The 19,149-nt window shown below is 37.0% G+C and overlaps 3 protein-coding genes and 1 long non-coding RNA gene across 7 annotated transcripts; 3 read left to right on the top strand and 1 right to left on the bottom strand.

Annotated features, from left to right (window-relative positions):
* Nucleotides 1–9: 9 nt before the first annotated feature.
* Nucleotides 10–1,162, bottom strand: LOC110849175 (uncharacterized transmembrane protein DDB_G0289901). Its single transcript, XM_035851414.1, has 2 exons — nucleotides 1,142–1,162; nucleotides 10–1,074 (listed from the first exon to the last, which is right to left on the bottom strand). Exons 1-2 carry the CDS (start codon nucleotides 1,160–1,162, stop codon nucleotides 10–12), a joined length of 1,086 nt encoding a protein of 361 aa, XP_035707307.1.
* A 4,335-nt stretch (nucleotides 1,163–5,497) lies between these two features.
* Nucleotides 5,498–10,208, top strand: LOC110849174 (lipase 3). Its single transcript, XM_022096549.2, has 12 exons — nucleotides 5,498–5,898; nucleotides 5,972–6,083; nucleotides 6,201–6,292; nucleotides 6,381–6,612; nucleotides 6,760–8,272; nucleotides 8,343–8,545; nucleotides 8,613–8,651; nucleotides 8,723–8,843; nucleotides 8,914–9,160; nucleotides 9,239–9,406; nucleotides 9,479–9,706; nucleotides 9,768–10,208. Exons 5-12 carry the CDS (start codon nucleotides 8,250–8,252, stop codon nucleotides 9,954–9,956), a joined length of 1,218 nt encoding a protein of 405 aa, XP_021952241.2. The 5' UTR covers nucleotides 5,498–5,898; nucleotides 5,972–6,083; nucleotides 6,201–6,292; nucleotides 6,381–6,612; nucleotides 6,760–8,249; the 3' UTR covers nucleotides 9,957–10,208.
* Nucleotides 10,209–10,595: 387 nt separating this feature from the next.
* On the top strand, nucleotides 10,596–13,045 carry LOC110848832 (lipase member N). Its single transcript, XM_022096161.2, has 8 exons — nucleotides 10,596–11,378; nucleotides 11,442–11,487; nucleotides 11,562–11,676; nucleotides 11,766–11,866; nucleotides 11,949–12,091; nucleotides 12,185–12,355; nucleotides 12,419–12,646; nucleotides 12,721–13,045. Exons 1-8 carry the CDS (start codon nucleotides 11,121–11,123, stop codon nucleotides 12,976–12,978), a joined length of 1,320 nt encoding a protein of 439 aa, XP_021951853.1. The 5' UTR covers nucleotides 10,596–11,120; the 3' UTR covers nucleotides 12,979–13,045.
* A 1,651-nt stretch (nucleotides 13,046–14,696) lies between these two features.
* On the top strand, nucleotides 14,697–19,135 carry LOC110849301. 4 transcript variants are annotated; one of them, XR_004834623.1, is made up of 3 exons: nucleotides 14,697–14,717; nucleotides 17,902–18,007; nucleotides 18,090–19,135. It is a non-coding gene; the product is annotated as an uncharacterized LOC110849301 (long non-coding RNA). The 4 variants fall into 4 exon arrangements; XR_004834622.1 differs by lacking the exon at nucleotides 14,697–14,717 and adding an exon at nucleotides 17,330–17,449; XR_004834621.1 differs by lacking the exon at nucleotides 14,697–14,717 and adding an exon at nucleotides 17,473–17,832.
* Nucleotides 19,136–19,149: the final 14 nt, after the last annotated feature.

The raw sequence follows: 19,149 nt of genomic DNA, 5'->3' as shown, positions 1-19,149 counted from the left end.
TGCATTAATTTATCGTCGCCTCTCCCACCCACTTCCTTTTTGACTAGAACCTGAACTGCTACCAGTATTCCACCCGCTACTAGAGCCGCTATTACTGTTCCCTCCCTGCTGGCCCCAACCTTGATTATTTCCCCCGGAGGAATAGCCCCCACTTGAGCCTCCTCCTCCTCCTTGGTTCCAGCCGCCTTGATTTCCACCACTTCCGCTATTACTATTTGATTGACCCCACCCTTGTTGCTGACCACCACCGCCGCCGCCGCCGCCGCCAGAAGAATAACCACCGGAAGATGATTGTTGATTATTGTTCTGGTCCCACCCGCCCTGATTATTTCCGCTGGAAGAGTAGCCTCCAGATTGTCCGCCATCTTGACCCCAACCCCCCTGGTTTCCGCCGTACGATCCTGATGATGAGCCGCCATTATTATTTTGACCCCAGCCGCCTTGATTTCCACCTGAAGAATAGCCTCCTGATGAGGAGCCGCCATTGTTGTTCTGACTCCAACCGCCCTGATTTCCGCCCTGGTTTCCGCCCGAATAGCCTCCTGACGATCCCCCATTATTGTTTTGACCCCATCCGCCCTGGTTTCCGCCAGAAGAATAACCCCCTGATGAAGATCCGCCATTATTGTTCTGACCCCAACCACCCTGATTCCCGCCGGATGATGAGCCGCCATTATTATTTTGACCCCAACCGCCCTGATTTCCCCCCGAATAGCCTCCTGACGATCCTCCATTGTTATTTTGACCCCAACCACCTTGATTTCCACCACTACCACCGCTTTGTTGACCCCATCCGCCCTGATTTCCGCCTGAAGAATAACCTCCTGATGACGATCCTCCATCATTGTTTTGACCCCAACCGCCCTGATTTCCACCGCTTCCACCACCACCGCCACCACCGCTTTGCTGACCCCAGCCTGCCCCACTTCCTCCTGCTTTCCCCCAGCCACCACTTTCTCCAGAGGAGTACCCTCCTGCTCCAGATCCGCCACTTTGTCCCCAACCTCCGCTAGAATAACCACCATTTCCCTCCTTCCATCCGTCATCTTGTCCCCATCCGCTGGACCCCTTGCCCTTTGAGGATTGCTGACTCCAACCCTTGGACTGAGTTTGACCCCATCCACCGCTACCACCGCCAGACGATCCCTTTGAGGACCCCCATCCCCCACCAGACGATCCTTTCGAGGAGCCCCACCCACCACTGGACGATCCCTTGGAAGAGCCCCACCCACCACCAGAAGAACCCTTCGAGGAGCCCCAACCACCTTGTTCTTCAGACGACTCTTGTTGCCCCCAACCACCTCCACCCCCTTTGCCCTTTGAAGGTTTCCAGCCACCCTTCCCGGACGAAGAAGACCCTCCACCCCACCCCTTTCCTTTGCTACTGGATCCACCACCCCACCCACCGCCACCGCCTCCTCTGCCTTTCTTCAATCCACTGAAAATTCCTTTAATGGCAGCAAGTTTTTGACGAATGATTTTCTTGAGGGAAAGTCCTCCGCCCTTCTTCCGCCCCCAGCCTCCCCCACTTTCCGCAGCTAATGCTACTCCCACCACGACGAGGAGCAACAGTACCTAATTGGTCAAAATAAACAGTACACATTTCATATTACGGAGATTTTTACATGCATTATAGACACTTTGCAGAGCGTCCTACGTATGATTTTCACTTACCAGTGAAATCCTCATGGTTAATTTGATAACTATCCAGCAAAAGAAATGTAATCGTGCAGAACTTTCTCAATAAAAATGTTCGGAACGAAAACTATTTAGTCTCATTTAAAAACTTATTAACACAGTTTCCCAACTAACAATATGAATCTTGATCCAACTTTTGTAGCCTTCAACGAGTAAATCACCCAACCACCGCAAATCAACTCGTAGTAGTTCAACAACTTCAAAAGCTTGACACCAACGACGCACTAGAACAATGTGCGCAAAGGCAACATCAACCGTTGGGCCAATATCTTGAGAACGACTGACACAAAGTCCCCACGGTCTATCGTCATTTATAATAACAACGTTTGTCTCATTGTCAAATTTAAACTTCTTACCACGACAGGCAAGCCGGTTGTGTTGTGCATAAGTTGAATTATTTTATGCATGTGGGGGTGGGTGGAGTTATTCATTTCTTTCAGGCTGCAAACTGACTGGGTCGAGGATTACGTAAGAATATTCATAAATGAAGTGAAGACGTTGTTGGGAGAAGAAGACAGCAATTTATTTCGACAGTGTCATCATCATATCGTTCTGATCATATCGTATGTAGGCATTGTTTGGAAGATCGATTACAAATATGCAGAATTCAACTGTTTGCAAATTTGTTCACATTTTAAGAAATAGTTTCTCAATGAAATTGGCTTTAGCAATATTAGCCGCAATTAAAATTAATTGAAATCCAATAATGTATACAACAGATTGTGCGCACAATTAGCTTTACTAATTGTTGAAGTATGCATAACGTGTATGTATTTTGGTAGCATTTTAAATCTCTATTAATCAAGTAAATTTTAACAGCCTGTCAAAACGCATCTCATGTTCGCTTAATGCAAAAAGTGCATAAAAATTATTATATGGGTCACATGTCACATCTCCATTTCCCAAATCATCCTCAAACTACTCCCACGTAATCTCAAAGTTATTAGTGAGCTATTAAAATTGAATTAAAATCTCATTGTACGCAAATCCGTACTAATTAACTCCTCGCACTAGAAGCCAACGTTGTATGCAAAACAACAATTTTAATAACGCTATACAGTTTTTTGTGAACGACATTTTGCAATATTTTATAATTGACTACAAAAAACGGTATGGGAGACGCTCAATATTTGATAAACATTTTAAACTTTTTTGTCATTGACTTTTACAAGTAATAGGGATACAAAATGCACTTTTTTCATAGTTCAGATTAGGATTTGCATTAATTTTCAGCAGTTGTTGTCGTCGTACCAGATTATGCACGTATGTACAAAAGTTGTCCACTTTCACTCAACTTTATTGGAGTCAAACCCTACTCTACCCAATTCGATCATGATTTTAGTAACGATTATTTACTTGTGTGTGATGAAAATTAAGGATACAAAGTGCAACCTATAACCGGATTCTGCATCATCCTATTATATAGTTTTTGCCTGCATGTGTAAATGCAAGTATGTAACTCGGTGATGATGAATGCATTGAATTTAACTGAATTAGTTTAAATATTAGTTAAAAATTCTTGCAAATAAATATTTTCTGCCAAATTTTATCATATTTTCAATTATACATATGCAACATTTGTGTATATTTTATTTTATTATGTGTGATTTCAGGTGTCGAAATAAAATTGACGACACGCACATATTTTGCTCGTACACGCAAGAATTATGAGCATATTTACAAATGAATAATGGGAAGGGTTTCGCTCTCCTGTAATATTTTTGTTAATTGTTCATCATTTATTTAACCACACTACACGCACACTGTAAATTAAGAACAATTTTTAAACAAACAATACTGAGTTTAATTTACTAATGAGCAAGATTACATTTCACTTTTGTTAAATTATGACAAAAAATCAGCAAATTATGTAACTGGTCAAACTGACGGGACAGTCAATGACCAATGCGCGTGTGGTGCATCGATTTGTGCATTTTTTCATGTCGTAATACGGGAACTATGTTTTATACTTATTTACAAGAAAGAGGGTCACTTGGTTCAATCAATTTGGTGGATTTAATGATTATTTAAGGTCAATTGGTCTCGTGACGATGGGGCCGCTGCACAAATGCCTGTCTCTTATTCCTGAAATAAATCAACTATTATCTTGTGTAATCCTACCAGCCACGACTTGTGCCGCACTTTATAGCGAAATACAACAAAGTTGTGTATCTAGTAGTCTAAAAGCGAGATGAAGATGAGCATCTTAACGCCATGATCAACAAGACACGAGGAAGAGATGCTCATATGTACGTACATACCTACATTTGCAATATTATTATGGTATAGGTCACCATTTATCTCTCTTCTCCACCTCCACATTTCTAATTAAGTATATTTATTTTATTGCAGTTATCGGCTATGCAAATTACTCCTTATTTTGCAATGCCACGTGTAAAATAAAATACTAAAAATTTGATGGCTTTCCGGGTGTTGCACAAAAAATGAAGAATAAAATTAATACTTTTCAATTAAATCTTTGTGAAATCTCGAATTTTTATATCCTTCAAAAACATTGTTGTTGTTTTGATCGTGTCAAGAAATCGAAGTAAATAAAATATCTGTAATTCATTTATTTCTTGTCCACTGATTATTTTTTACCGGAAGGATGACCACCGCCCTTAATATCGATCATATCGTGGTAACAATGCGTATATCAACTTGGCGTTCATTACCCTCGCGTACCATGCAATTATAAAAACACCCATTAGAAAAACGACAAAGGAGCATTTGACATTTACTTTTTGTTACAATTTGTACTTGACTGTCAAGTTTTCTTGGTAGAATTGGATTTTATGCTCGTATGAGCGAGATGCCATGCATTCTAATTCGAAATGTTATCTAAGGTTATGAAGGAAAGTAGTGGGGCAAAAAATGGACCACACTGCATAAAGAGTTATTCAGTCACTAGTTTTTAGATGATTTGCATTTTACATGCATTATTATTCCATTGCATAACAATGTGGGTACATATGTAGATCCGTCTCACTTCCTTCCGCGTGTATATATGCATGCCTTTTAATTCTTGAATTTATGAGTGCCACGAGTAAGATCCAGATTTCGTAGGATGCTCATTTGTCACTACAAAAAAGGAGTAATATAATATAACTGTCCCCCAACTGCTATAGTGTCCCATCAAGATGATAAGGCTCTCAAATTCAACCCGATCCAATTAAGCGGTTGATGAAGATACATATATGAGCAGAAAATGTAGATTGCATTTTAATTCGATTTGGACACTGCATCGAGCGCAATAATCTGAATAATATAGAGTACATTTACATTCGAATTTACCTAAATTTGTAAAGTGCATGATGAGAAGTAGAAAGTAAAATGTGCAAGTGAGAAGGTAATAGCGTGTCAAGAAGCGTGGATGAAACGGAAGGAAGATACTTTGAAAATGCAGCACTTTGTTGGACTAGATGCAATTCTAATGCAAAAAATAATAATCTAATTGGCAATAATAATGCTCACACTATGATTAAGTATTTATTACTTTGTAAAAAAGTGGTCATTCAATGATTCTACGTGCATATATACATACATACCGATGTGTATATATTTCGCAAGACAATATAAAAAGTTTGCTATAAAACTCATAAAATTTTGTGACAGGATTTTATTTATAATCTCAACGCGAGAATTCATTTGAATTGATTTTATTTGACTGAAATCACCAGCTCAATCTCTCATATCATGAATGAAATATACCCTCTTGGTTGTCCTATTTGCCAACTTCAAACCTAAAATGTATTTATAAATATATTTATCATATGTACAAAAACAATCATTGACGCTGAAGAATGCGAGATCTGGCGATGCTAATTCTTAATCATGATTGAAATGTGATTCATTGAAACGCAAAGTAAGATGATAACATTTTGTATCCAGTAATTTCATATCATTTGAATTTCTGTCATTCATTCAGGTGTATCGCACATTCCAGATATCAACTCAATTCAAAATCATGACTTCCTCCCTCTTATCAACCGGAGGTTATAATGTATGGACATTTTCCCCTCTTCTTTCTGATTTCATGTCATTTCTTTCTTGCTCACCTCTTTGTACTGTATCAAGAAGTCTGGTCTCAAAAGTCGGACTTTGAAATTTAAAAATAAATTCAAAACTTAATGAATTATGGACCCTTTTTTCGGCTTCCCTGTAAAGAAATGTGTCACCTTCGTGGCTGCCTTTCTCTTTGTAAGTGAAATAAATAATTAAGTTCTTAAAGTGACATTTCGGAAGGAATAAAGTTATTATTTTGATTATGTAGCTGTCTTACATGTGGAACTTGACACAATCCGTCTTCCTTGTCATCGCTGGAGCCATGACCATTGGTAAATCCGAATGTCCTAGTCTTGAATCGGACACCATAAGAGAAGAGGGTACGTAATTATTTAGGAGACAATTTTTGTCATTTCTTTAATATAAGATAATTAAGTAATTGCACATATAAATATTTATAATACTCATTAAGAAAAACGTTTTATTTTCATATGTAGGAGAGTCTTTACTAGTTTGGGGCATAATCCTGCTTCTTTTCGCCCTGTTGGGTCTCTACTTCTCCATCATTTTGTGGCAAGCTGCTGCTGAGGTGAGATAAGCTATAAAAATTCCAAAAGTCATATTATCCAATAGGCTTATCTGTCCATCGGTTTTTAATACACGTACATAATTTCTAGAACGACCCTGAGAAATGTTGCCATTGGATGATTTCGGCCGTCATCATACTTGCGTTCAATTTCCTCTACGTGCTGACCAATCTGATTAATGGAAACCATGTTTCGATGTTATATGATGTCATGGATGTCATTTTCTCCTCCTGGTCAATCGAAGTGGTGAATACATTTTGGGAAAAATTGCTGGCCCAACAGAACCAATTTCAATTCAGCAACCCATTTAACTCCAACGACCGTAAGACGACTGTTATTAGCTTGATTAAGTTTTCATGAAATTCATTTTCTTATAACTCTTTCTTTTTGTTCCTTACTGTTACTAGAATTTACCTACAGGCACATTTACATACACAGGTCTCAAGTAGTAAATTATACAATTTCACAGGGACTGTTACCTCGTGGAAATTAAATTTTGGAAAATAACAATAAAAAACAAATTTGACACGTGTAATCAAGCAAAACGCAAACCAATTCATTAAACCAAGATTTTCACCAAAGTATACAAAAAGCAAGGCTACTTCATCATACTCATAAATTTCGATGCTCCGGAAACTCTCGACTTGTCGTTTTATTATCGTTACTTTCAAAAAACTTGTAAGGATTTCCGAGGAAGGAAGAATTAGAATCATGTCCAACTAATTTACATCTGTACATAATCCTGTCATCTGACTCCATCAGTGTATCGCTAAAAAAATCTTGTGGCATTTTTTGGCTAATGCTTAGTTAGCCGAACAAACGCGTCATCTTCTCATCTAAATCACATCGTAATAAATCACTCGTTATTGCACAATTTCGTCCAAATTTTTTGCAAACGTGAGTCTCACAAAAGAGTCAATTTAATAAAATTCAGCTTTCCTGACAAAACCATTGTTTCAGTTTGCATTATTAATAAGAAGATGGATTCAAGTTTTTTTACGAGGTGAAATTTTACTCGTAATAATTAACATTGGTTGATTATCATTTTCTTAAGTTTGATAATTAAGAGACAATCTGTAATTATCACAAATGTGTGTCGTACTTATCATAATTTAATAAGTAATGCGCAAGCCGGTAATCTAATCCGAAGTTTTTTTTATTGCTACCTTTTTGTATCTCGGTTTTATGAGAGTTTGGTGTTATATTGACAAAATTTTAAAGTACTTGTCATAAGAGTGGGAAGAATATGCGAATTAAGATAATAGAAAGAAGTAGCAGTTTTAATATGTAAATTACCTTTATTAATGTATCGACATGTATACATATGTCTTACGATGGTATTATAAACCTTCAAATATAATACAAAAATCTTAACATGTGTACTCAAAATTTATCCAATTTTACGACTTGCTAATTGCACAAATCTAGTTATTATTATATTTAAGTTGGAGGTTTACAGTCTAATTTCGTCACTCGCACTGATAGTCTTTTGATTGACCTGATGTTATCTTGATCAAAATCAGCCATGATGGGCTGTCTTCCTCTTCCTGTACATGAACCAATTTTTGTAATGTTGGCAGATAGCCACAAAATTGTACTAGAAAAAATATATTTGCTTAAAGATGAGATAAACTGTGAGAGATTATGTTAATCCTGAGTTGTATGCATAACGCCAGTACTTTAACCATGCAATGTGCATAATTCGCAGATTTCGCCGATGCAAGTCAAAGATACTAGTAAATCGTCATTACCTTTTATTATTTGCGAATTATTTCACAGGTTTTGGCCCAATTATGGTTAGAAATATTTCCCATGATTGCATTTACTGGAATTTCCTTAGTCTTTCGTGAGTCGATTTTGCTTTGGCTAGTCTAGTTTTTTTTCAGGGCGAAATGAATCCTGATTGCAACAACTTTTATATTGGGCAATCGCATTTTTATTTATCCATCGCATAATCACATGGCACCTTTGCATCTCGACTGGTATGAAGGTTACTAATCAGACGTTCATTCTTATTTATTCCATGCATTAAAATCTAGTACTTTTGCACAGTAAAATCAAAATGTTGACAATTTCGGATTATCCATTGGAACCTCATTATCCCGAAACGGAAGACGGGTACATTTTGACCTTATACAGACTTAATATCAATCCACCCATCTCCACTTCCGGAGAAAATAACGAGGATGAAGTTTCCGAATTAAAAACAAGTGATCGCCCTCCCGTGTTATTGGTGCATGGGATGATGTGTGCTGGTATTTCAAATTAAAATACACCAATTTAACTGTAATTTGGAATTGACTAATAAATATAATTCGACAGGAACGGAGTGGTTGTGTAACAGCCCGGAGAAAGTTTTGCGTAAGTACAATCAGTGTAAATTTCAGATCTTGGATGATGCTTAAATAAATACTTTTGCGCAATTTGTGCAGCATATATGTTATATGAACAAGGATACGATTGCTGGATCGGCTGTCTACGTGGTACTCGTCTTACGGGAGCTAAGCCCCATGTCAAGTACACCATGAAACAAAAGAAATACTGGGATTTTAGGTAGATTAATTTTAATTTATAGGATTCCCCCAAATTTTAAGGGTTATTAAGCAATACGACTGATCTTCAGCGTGGACGAATTTGGCTATTACGACGTCCCCGCGATGATCGATTACATTTTGGAAGTAACGCATCATGAGAACCTCTTTTATGTTGGACACTCCTTGGGCGCTACTTCGGTCATCATCACCCTCTCATCTCGACCAGAATACAACGACAAGATTCGTGCTTGCGCCGCAATGACGCCCGCAATTTACGGGGAGCATTGTAGAAATTTTTTCTTGACCAAGCTATCAGCTCCATTGTATGCTGTTTTTGTAAGCCCAAAGATTAAAGGAAGGCTTGTTTCTAGTCCATTTAATGGGAATGATATTACAGGTATTGAATTTTTCTAGGCAAAAAGTCGATTTTTCTACAGACGAGGTGTTTGCCAAAGCTCGTTGGTAGAACTGGTCAAAAAATATTGGCCGTGTATGCCTCGAAAGGATAAAATTTGCTCAAAACTGTTCCGATTTTATACGCAGAGCATTCTGAAAATCATTTATAAGAAACAGTTAGAAAAGGTACTACATTAAATTGTGTATGTAAATGTTGTCATTAATATCTAAACGCCATTGGCGATTCTGGATATACAGGAACGACTTCCCCAACTTGTGGAAATTCTTCCTGGACAAAGTTCGATGAAAATGGTGTGTCAAGTGATGCAATGCTTATTTTACAAAAAGGCTCAGGCTTACGACTATGGGAGGAATGGGAATATGAAAAAATATGGTCAGTCAACCCCACCGAGATACAACTTGGAAAATGTTACTGCCCCCATGGCACTCTACTCCAGTGATCATGATTACCTCGTAGGGCATGAGGTAAAACTATTCACTTGCACATTATTGAAAACATTTTCTCACATACGTTTGTGTCTCTCAGGATGTACTCCGACTCTCCAATGAGTTGAAGAATGTCATAAAATATAAGAAAATTGTTGGAAAGTTTTACCACACGGATTTCATGATTGGGTCGGACGCGCATAAATTGCTGTATCCAGACGTTATTCAAGTTTTCGACAAATTCAAACTAGCAGACAGTGCTGGCAACAATATTTCCACGAAATTATAAACCTTTATCATTATGATGTATATTTTTATAGTGAGCTGAGCAGTTCTATCATTATGAGTGGATTCTAAAAAAAAATAAAAAAAACTGTTATTGGACCTCTTCCTCCAACGATTATGGTTTAAGCCTCAGTAGTAATTGTTATGAACCTGATAAACATATTTATTTATTGCACAAAGTATTTTCCAACTTAATTTGTTCTCTGATTATCCTTATAAATTCAGTCGTATCAAATCATAGCGTTTTTATTTAATTTACTTTTTCCTGTTTCCCGTTTATTCAGGCATGAAATCAGGCAAATGGTAAAATTTCACACGGAGCTTGTCATCGTTTTACCTGCTCTTTGCCATAATCATAATCACATTAGCTCAACAACTTCTTCGAGCAGAAATCTTTCCCTGCAATTATCTTATTATTTCTCAACTTTATATTTATCTGGAATAAAATATTTTATGTTTTCTAGTCTTCACTTATTCCCATCCTTTCATAACGATGCATGCACATGACGTGTACGCATGTAGGCAAATAATGGTGTGATTGCAATCTTCTTTCCATTTCCAGTCCTGTTGAAGGTGGTCGTGGTCGTGGTGCAGATGGCAAAAAAATTCTAGCTTAGATTTTTGATAAAATTGCAAGAGGAAGGACGCAAGCAGGTAAACCAAACCAGTTATCACTGTAAATTGTATACAATTCCATTCCATACTGGCAACAATGGTTGGCCAAATAAGTATAGTAATCCAATCCAGCAGAGAGCTTGTTTTTCAGTTCACATTAAGTTTTAACAACCTCGCACAACACCAATAAATGATTTCTTGTGGTACTCTTTAATACGTAGTACGTCAGTCAGTTCAGTGGTCAACGTGTAAAAAGTATGCAAAAATTTCCCAAACGGTTGAGTTAATAATCATACATGAAATTCATAGCAGCGTTGTTTCATAGTCTGTGATCTTCAGTTCATTGCTTGGCAATGCTACATATGCGCCTTGTCGACCTCGACTTACTTGGTCCACTGCACACTTGACTTTTGAGTCCAAGTCTAATTGCTGTTAAAAAGTGTCGTAATAAATACATACAAGAAGCAAGTGGTGGAAGAGGCGATGTAAAATAAAATATAATAAAATAATTAGTTAGTTAATTATTAAATAAAATAAGAATAATAAATGAACAATGTCAAATAAAGTGCCAAATAGTTCGAAGGATAAGAAACACGTTCCACCCGTCTCATTTTGCAGTTCGATATCTTCAAACGGGCTCGAAACACATAAAGTAGAGACTGAAGACGGCTACATTTTAGGTTTGTTTCGACTGAAAGATTTCGATAAGGGGGACGATGGCGGTGGTGGCGAGTCTGGAGAAAAATGTGACGATGGATCCACGACAAATAATAAGTTGCCCCCAGTCCTTATGATTCCGGGGATGTTCAATGTAAGTTAAGTAATAGGTAATTAGTTAATTTTAATTAATTGATGGATTAATGATTAATTCCAGGATGGATTGGAGTGGCTACTCCTTGAACGAGAGGGCAGAGCAATTCGTGAGCGAATTACATATAATTCTATGAAATTATAAAACTTGAAAGTTTAGACCATTCGCTATTCTTGGATATAGCAAACATACTGGCCAAGCAAGGATTTGACTGTTGGATGGGTACAAATCGCGGCACGCCTCACTCTAAAGGACACACCAGTTTGAAAACGAGTTCTAAAAAGTTTTGGGATTTTGGGTGAGCGAATTGAATAACTTTGAACGAAATACGAGTACAAATTGGAATCACGTGGAGTATGCATTGGTTGATTTATATAAATTATGTAGATTTGACGAGATGAGCAAATATGACATTCCAGCTCTTATCGACTATATTCTAAAAGTCACTGGAAGTAAAGATTTATTTTTTCTCGGATACTCAATGGGAGGTTGGTTTAAAAAACAAAGTTTTGCGCTTGCAAAAACTAATCTGATATTTTGCATATAACAAACACTGCAATTTATTCACAGGTGCCATGATACTATCAACGCTATGTTTGAGACCAGAATATCACAAAAAGGTCCGCGCCGTGGCGGCGATGGCTCCCGGAGTGTACGGTCATGACTTTAAAACATCCACGGTCAAATTCGGAGTGCCATTAGTTGCACGTGCGGTAATATTTTGGAGAATACCTAATTCCAGAACTATGAAACGATAATAATCAAATCAATATTATCTATCTCTAACTTATGATCATATTATACAGCGGTCCAAATTCGTCTATCGACGTCCGATTGGGACAAAATCCGTGAATGACATAGTGAACATGGTCATCCCATCGTTTACCAAAATCAACAGGGAAAGTTTGGCAGGCAGTTGGATGAAATTACTGGGGCGAATGGGTGGTTCTATCGGGGCGGGGTGTAGGACTGATCGGGTAAGCTTATCTATATTATTCAAGTTCTTTTTCCAAAATTCATTATCCCCACTTCTTTCTTAGGAGATGTACAATCGCCTCGCTGAACACATGCCAGCCCCAACTTCGATAAAATATGCGGTCCATGTCGCCCAAATGTTTAGTTCGAAAAAGTTCCAGATGTTTGACTACGGCCGGGCGGGAAACTTGAAGAGGCACGGAACACCGAAACCCCCCAAATACGATTTGGGGAAAGTGACCGTGCCAGTCGCCACTTTCACGGCGGACCACGACTGTCTCATCCCTGCCAAGGTTAGATAAGCTCAAAAACGATTCAAAATTAATTATGAAATTATTTAATTTTTCAATTTTGTAATTAATTCTAGGGCGTCCTGCGAATATCTGCGGAGCTTCCTAACCTCATCTCTCACACAGTTATCTCCTACCCCAAGTTTTCCCACTGCGACTTTATCCTCGGGAGGGATGTGCATTTACTCGTGTATCCAAAAATTGTCCAGATTTTTAAGAAATATTCCAACCTCCCAACCAGCCCTATAATAAACAGAGACATTGATACCAAAACCATGTCAGAGCCAAATGATACAAATGATGCGAGCACTACCGTTACAGTTACCGCGTTATAAATCCTACTTGTTAAATTGTATTAGGTTTTATTGTTAATTAAATAAAGTTCGTAAAGGTGAAAGCAAGTGAAAGTTGGGAATTAATTTTGCGAAATGAAGGAATCATGCAGCATTTTCATGGAGAATTGTAAGAAAAGAACTTTGATCAACAGCAGTGCCACCTTGCCAAATAGTTCACGGCATGAAAAACCTTGTGATCACCACCACACGAAAATAAAATAGAGGAAGAAGAATGAATGAAGGTCTTTCTCTGCATTGCACAAGCAGGAGTGGTTTCGCTTTAGTGAGAGGTTCCGGAGAATTCGGCAAATTCTTTCTCCGAACAATTGGCTAAATAACTTCAAAATTTGGGAAAATTTCAATTTTACTTTGGTGGTGAATGTTTTGAACAAGTTGTGATTGGAATCTCTTGCTAAAGGTGAGTTTTGTTTGGAAGGAATTTGTGTTAGTTTATTAATTAAATTATTTACTACTTGGTGGGAAAATCTTAACTTGGGTAGTTAGTTATCAATTTATCAACATTCAACATTGCATAATCCATTTTCCAGTAGGTATTGATAAGTTGTAGGGAAAACCTGCATAAAAGCTTGTTTTGGATTTACGGCGTTGATTTAGGGAGTTCTCATCAAAGTTCAATCATAAATCTTTGAACTGCATTGCTTATTGCAATTTACTAATACTTGTGTAATGCTTAGGATTAGTTCAGGTTTAAATAGTAATTCTTTGAATTTGGAAAATTAAGTCCAGCATCATTATTTATGATAATTCGTTGCAGTTCTGTCGGCCTTGATTCGTGCATTCCACTAATAATCATGATAATATAATAACAGTGGGTTAGAGGCGGTCGGTGCTCGCCAGGTTGCTTACTTAGATTGTCTGATAATGCAAAATAAATTGCCATTTAATAGCAAGGCAGGTATTAAAGCCAGACATGGTGCAAAAAACTGGGATGCTGTATTTGTTCTTGTGATTTGAACTCCACGTCTACGCTCACTATTTTGCACTTTGGACTGAACTAGCTTGCAAACTGCGTCAATTTATTCGCACAATGATATTGAACCACTTTTACTAACTAAGAGTTCATGTTTGGAACGCACGCAACATAATTTTCCATTTATTACTCAATTTTCCTGCAATTTGCAAACTGCGTGAAATGCATTTATCTATACATTCTGCTCGGTGAAGGATACATAGGTATTTTAATTTGCAACTTTTGTTCATATTAAACTTGATTTGTTTAATGTAAAGGCGAAGGTTTCAATCAAGTTTCCCACATAAATTGCCCTGCATTATCATTTAGTCATTATGTAATTGGTAGTTTTGAGGAAATTGTGTGCACATGAAATAAATGGGGTTGTCATTAAATTGGCTGAGACATTTAATTGATTTACTTAATATATTTATTTAGTAAGAAATCGACGCGCTCATAAAAAGTAATTTGTAGCTGGTGCAAATTATCAAACATTTATAGTAACCTTCACCTTTACATATCAGTATTAGGGTAAAATGGACTATTAAGTAGAAGAATATGACGAATCAGATGCCAAACTGGCGTCTAATATGTCTGTAAAATAGTAAGTATTTCTATTTTTGTTAAACAAACGGCAAATGCATTGCATTTTAGAATGTATTTTGTAATATATATGTATTTTTTATTTTATTATGGCGTATGTTTTCGTCCCTGCCCGAGCCAACCTCTGCATTTTTCTAAAAATAAAAATAACCCGGCGACATAAATGGTACGTGACTACCTTCTTGGAGGTTGTAAATAGGAAGGTAAAGGTGAGGTTACCTTTGGTCATGACATACCAAGTTCCAACATAATTGGATAAGCACAATTTCTCTAAACTATGCACGAATACTATGTGGAAAACACTACGAATTAATACTACTAATACTACGAAAACTATGTGGAAAACTTTGTTTGTATGACATCGACCGACCCACTTTTTCCAAGATGTACGGGTTCTGTTAGATTGCCAAGAAAATAAATGAATACTGTATTTAAAACAAAATGGAAATGCATGTAAATGTGTAGGATGATTATTGCAATCAGAAGATTAAACTTTTCCTTGCATTAAATTAGATTAGTTTTAGTTTTCGGTGCCAAATTCGCAGTTTAATCACAAACATAGCACATTACGTTTTACGTTGTGCTCCAAAATGTCCATTGGGTAAAACATTGGAGAAAGCAAAATTTACAGGAAAGTAGTAATATTTCTATTGAACTATTATATTTCAAATGCCGAAAATTGTGTATTATTTCCACTTCCGAACTGCAAATTAAATTAATTAATTAAAGAAGAATTAATTAAAGTCTGACAATATTAAGTAAATTTAATGTCGCTCGATATTCCAGGTTAATCCTTCCAAAGAAAAATGCGATGTATGCATGAATTGGTTAGATCATCTTGCGTTAGACTATGCCCTTTTGATAATTGCCAAAATTCGCACTTTGCCAGAGACGTAAATTTTGCAAATATCTTTCTTCATTCCTTCACACCGGGTGCTCGGCTATTATGTTGATATTGGCATGAAAGTGAGGCGCCACATTGTCGCTTATGTATTTGGCTTGTTAAGTTACACAGTTTGTATTAAATAGAGCAAACGTGGTCTCATCTCTCCCAAAGTTAAAGTTAAAATAAACTCACTCAATAGGTATGCAATTACAGTGTCGGACAGATGTCTACGTCCACATAGTCGCGTCAATTTCATTTTCAAATTGTCACTGAACTACTGAACCAATTTTCATCATTGATATATCAAATTCTCACAAATTTAACGTAATTTCATAGCACATTATTAGTTTTCCGCTAAAAAATTTATTTTAGGCCAGAGATGTATTTTAATTCAAAATGAAAACAATTGGATAGACAAAAGTCAACGTCCAGTAAGAGAAAACATACAAAAAAAACTGTAATTTATAAGGAATGTTATAACAATTAATTTTTAATATTTGGTTGGGCCTCCGTTCGCTTTAAGGACGGCTTCAAGGCGTCGAGTCATAGAGTTTACCAAATTCTTGGTCACATCTTCAGAAATGGTTTCCCAAACTTCACGAATTCTGGATTTAAGGCCCGGAATTCCTGAAAAAGATTGTTTTCTTATTTCTCTTTCAATGTGGTCCCACAGATGCTCAATGGGATTCAAGTCTGGAGATTGGGAAGGCCATTCTAGCTTCGAAATTTTTTTTCTTGAAGTATTCCATGGTGTACGTGGCAGAGTGTTTCGGATCGTTGTCTTGTTGGAAGACAAATCGTCGTCCAAGTCCAAGTTTTCGAACAGATTCCTGGATATTACGGTCAAGTATTCCCTGGTACCTGTATTGGTCCATAATTCCGTCAACAAATTCCATTTTTCCTGCCCCACTTGAAGCCATGCATCCCCACACCATTACCGACCCGCCGCCGTGCTTAACTGTGGGGTTGAGATTTTTTGGATTCAAAGCTTCTTTTGGATACCTCCACACTCTACGACGCCCATCTGACCCACAGACATTGAACTTTGACTCGTCAGTCCATAAAATATGTCCCAGAATGTTTGTGGCTTGGAAATGTGGTCTCTGGCAAACTTCACTCGTTTGGTTGCATTCCTCGGTACAATAAGAGGCTTCCGGACTGCTCTGTGGGATTTCAAATTTCCCTTGTTCAGTGTTCTTTGGATGGTCCTAGGACTAACTTGTTTGTCGAACATCTCCTTGATCTCAGTAGATAGCTTTGGAGCACTAAGTGAGGGTGTAACGTTGACTTTGTTGAGCACGTGGCGTACTTCTCGGTGAGCCAAAATGGGTTTTCGACCACTTCTGACCTTGTTTTGGACTGAACCATTAGCTTTAAAGTTCTTAATGATTGTCTGGATGGTTGTCCTTGCTAATTTATACTTGGTCCATATTTGTCTCTGCGACAGCCCCCTTTTTGTCCACCCTTCCAGTCCTGAATGACAAGATCTCGAATAGCGATAGGAATTTCCTTGCGTGTCGACGCCATCATATATTTCTGGAAGAAAATTATTTAAAAATTAATGCGGCATATGTTATTGATAGATTTATTAAGTTACCTGATTTTATAAATTGGAGAGATTTTTGTTGTTGACAATTAAAGTGAAGTGGACGTAGACTTTTGTCCGCTCAAATTTCATCCTCTCTCGCTCTGCACTATGATTCTCAGTTTTCCCAGAATTTTCAGAAATAACTCATATGTTTTATGAAATTACGTTAAATTTGTGAGAATTTGATATATCAATGATGAAAATTGGTTCAGTAGTTCAGTGACAATTTGAAAATGAAATTGACGCGATTGATGTGGACGTAGACATCTGTCCGACACTGTAGTCTTGTGATAAGATGTGTATGCATGCATTGCTTGCGATAAACCAAATATTGACTGTGGTTCACACTTTTCCATAACTCCACGCATACATAAAGGCTTAGCCATTGGAGCATGAGACTAGCGATTAATATGCTCTAAAAAATGTAATTGAATTTGTCAAATCCTTTTACATACATACAAAATAAAGCGATTAATACATTAAAATTTTGAAATTTTCCTCAAATTTGACGGTAAATTGATAACATTGCGGGTCAATTATCTCCGTGTCTAGTGATTTGAGGTTCTGATGTGATAAACTCATATCGTGCTTGTATTTGTGGAGGTTCTGAGTAATTAGATTTATTTTGACTTTGAGTTATTGTTGTGGAAAATTTCTCTCAGTGCTCATTGATTTAAGACGAGATGACAAATAGTAAATAATGCTGCACAAAGCCATCCAAAAATTGTGACTGTATTTTTTTTATAAAAGGGTCAGCACGAACCACAAATTAATATTTAAGTCCAGTTTATGGTGGAGGCAATTAATGTTAGCTGCTTCGTTTAGTTATATACATCCTAAATTCTCAACTTATAAAATTCTCCCGTTTTCTTACAGTCTGTGGACGTGTGGAGTGTTTTGACTTTGAAAACAAGAAAAAAAGAGTATGCTTCTGGTTCGCTTTCTCAACGGCCCTGTACGCGTGGGATTCACCGCAGTACCTGTAAGTAACCCTTCCAATAATTTTTAGTAGTTATCATTTAGTAATTTCAGTTAATGAAATATTATTTTTTCATACACTTTAGAGTGGCGTCAGGTCTCAAAAGCTGAGCGAAAAATTTGCCTTCACAACGGCTACGATCTTTGCTTGTTTTGGAATCGGTATGAGCACGATGGGACTAACACAAATGTCGTATTACCGAAACACCCACAAGATTGAATAATACACGTCAACTTCGTCAACATGTAAAACGAGCTCATAAATTAGCCTACGGAACGGACAGAAGACAATGATGGGGATAACAATCAAATTGAAAATGAATTATGTGAGGAGAAGATTCTATGTGACTTTTATTTAGCGAAATGTTACAATTAATATAACAGCCAACACTACAAATTATTGTGGCAAAGAAAATTATAAACATGTCAGCTTAAATTTTCATGTGTTCCACTTCCACCCATTTTTTTAGTTAAGTTTATTTGACCGCAGGCAACAATTTGCAAAATGTTTGCAAATATTGACTACTTGATTGATGATGCTACTACTTTCCTCTGGAAATGTGTGACTGACTACATGTATATTTTTTGAAACAGTTGAATGATGAAGAGTAGTGAAAAATAGTACAATGCTAATTATTGAATCCAAGTAAGGGCAGCCATCAACCATGCATGTCAATATTTCTAACATTAATACTTCCAAACCATGCAAAATGTCAAGCTCAGCCTATCCAACTGACAAGCCAATACCTTCAATTTTGTCAGAAACAAATGGGTCACAATCCTTCAAACTTGTCTTTGTTTAGTATTAATAAAAATATATGGAGGATTTCTAGAGCCATTAGTCAAAGGAAATGATAAGACTGCAAGTACTTTGTTTTCTGAGCAAGACGAGTGCATTAATTGTTGCTTACGACGAATAAAAAACAAAATGTGGCACTAGTAGCATGTACCTTCCTATCTGGTATAATATGTAATAATTATTATGAGAGTCCAGTAAGTTTTACTGACTGTATACATAGTGCACCGTAGTAGTTTATTAAGTACGTAATAACCGATAATTGTATCATAATTATAATGAGAGAAAAGACGATACGAATAAAAAGTGATGAGTTTCAGCCTTTTTTATAAAATATCCTTACCTCGCAT

Source organism: Folsomia candida, unplaced genomic scaffold (genome assembly GCF_002217175.1).
Source record: "Folsomia candida strain VU population unplaced genomic scaffold, ASM221717v1 Fcan01_Sc004, whole genome shotgun sequence".
Lineage (NCBI taxonomy): Eukaryota > Metazoa > Arthropoda > Collembola > Entomobryomorpha > Isotomidae > Folsomia > Folsomia candida.
Note: the sequence above shows the minus strand (reverse complement) of the source record. Positions and strands in the feature narration are given on the sequence as shown.

What these genes read in the sequence shown, in the direction of transcription:
- LOC110849174 (XM_022096549.2), top strand. Translation starts at nt 8,250, where the DNA reads ATGGCACCTTTGCATCTCGACTG. An exon ending in GCACCTTTGCATCTCGACTG is followed by an intron (nt 8,273 to 8,342) that starts GTATGAAGGTTA and finishes ACTTTTGCACAG; the next exon opens with TAAAATCAAAATGTTGACAA. An exon ending in ATAAGAAACAGTTAGAAAAG is followed by an intron (nt 9,407 to 9,478) that starts GTACTACATTAA and finishes CTGGATATACAG; the next exon opens with GAACGACTTCCCCAACTTGT.
- LOC110849175 (XM_035851414.1), bottom strand. Translation starts at nt 1,162, where the DNA reads ATGGGGGTCCTCAAAGGGATC. An exon ending in TGGGGGTCCTCAAAGGGATC is followed by an intron (nt 1,075 to 1,141) that starts GTCTGGCGGTGG and finishes CAATCCTCAAAG; the next exon opens with GGCAAGGGGTCCAGCGGATG.
- LOC110848832 (XM_022096161.2), top strand. Translation starts at nt 11,121, where the DNA reads ATGTCAAATAAAGTGCCAAATAGTTCGAAGGATAAGAAACACGTTCCA. An exon ending in TGATTCCGGGGATGTTCAAT is followed by an intron (nt 11,379 to 11,441) that starts GTAAGTTAAGTA and finishes GATTAATTCCAG; the next exon opens with GATGGATTGGAGTGGCTACT. An exon ending in TCTCGGATACTCAATGGGAG is followed by an intron (nt 11,867 to 11,948) that starts GTTGGTTTAAAA and finishes ATTTATTCACAG; the next exon opens with GTGCCATGATACTATCAACG.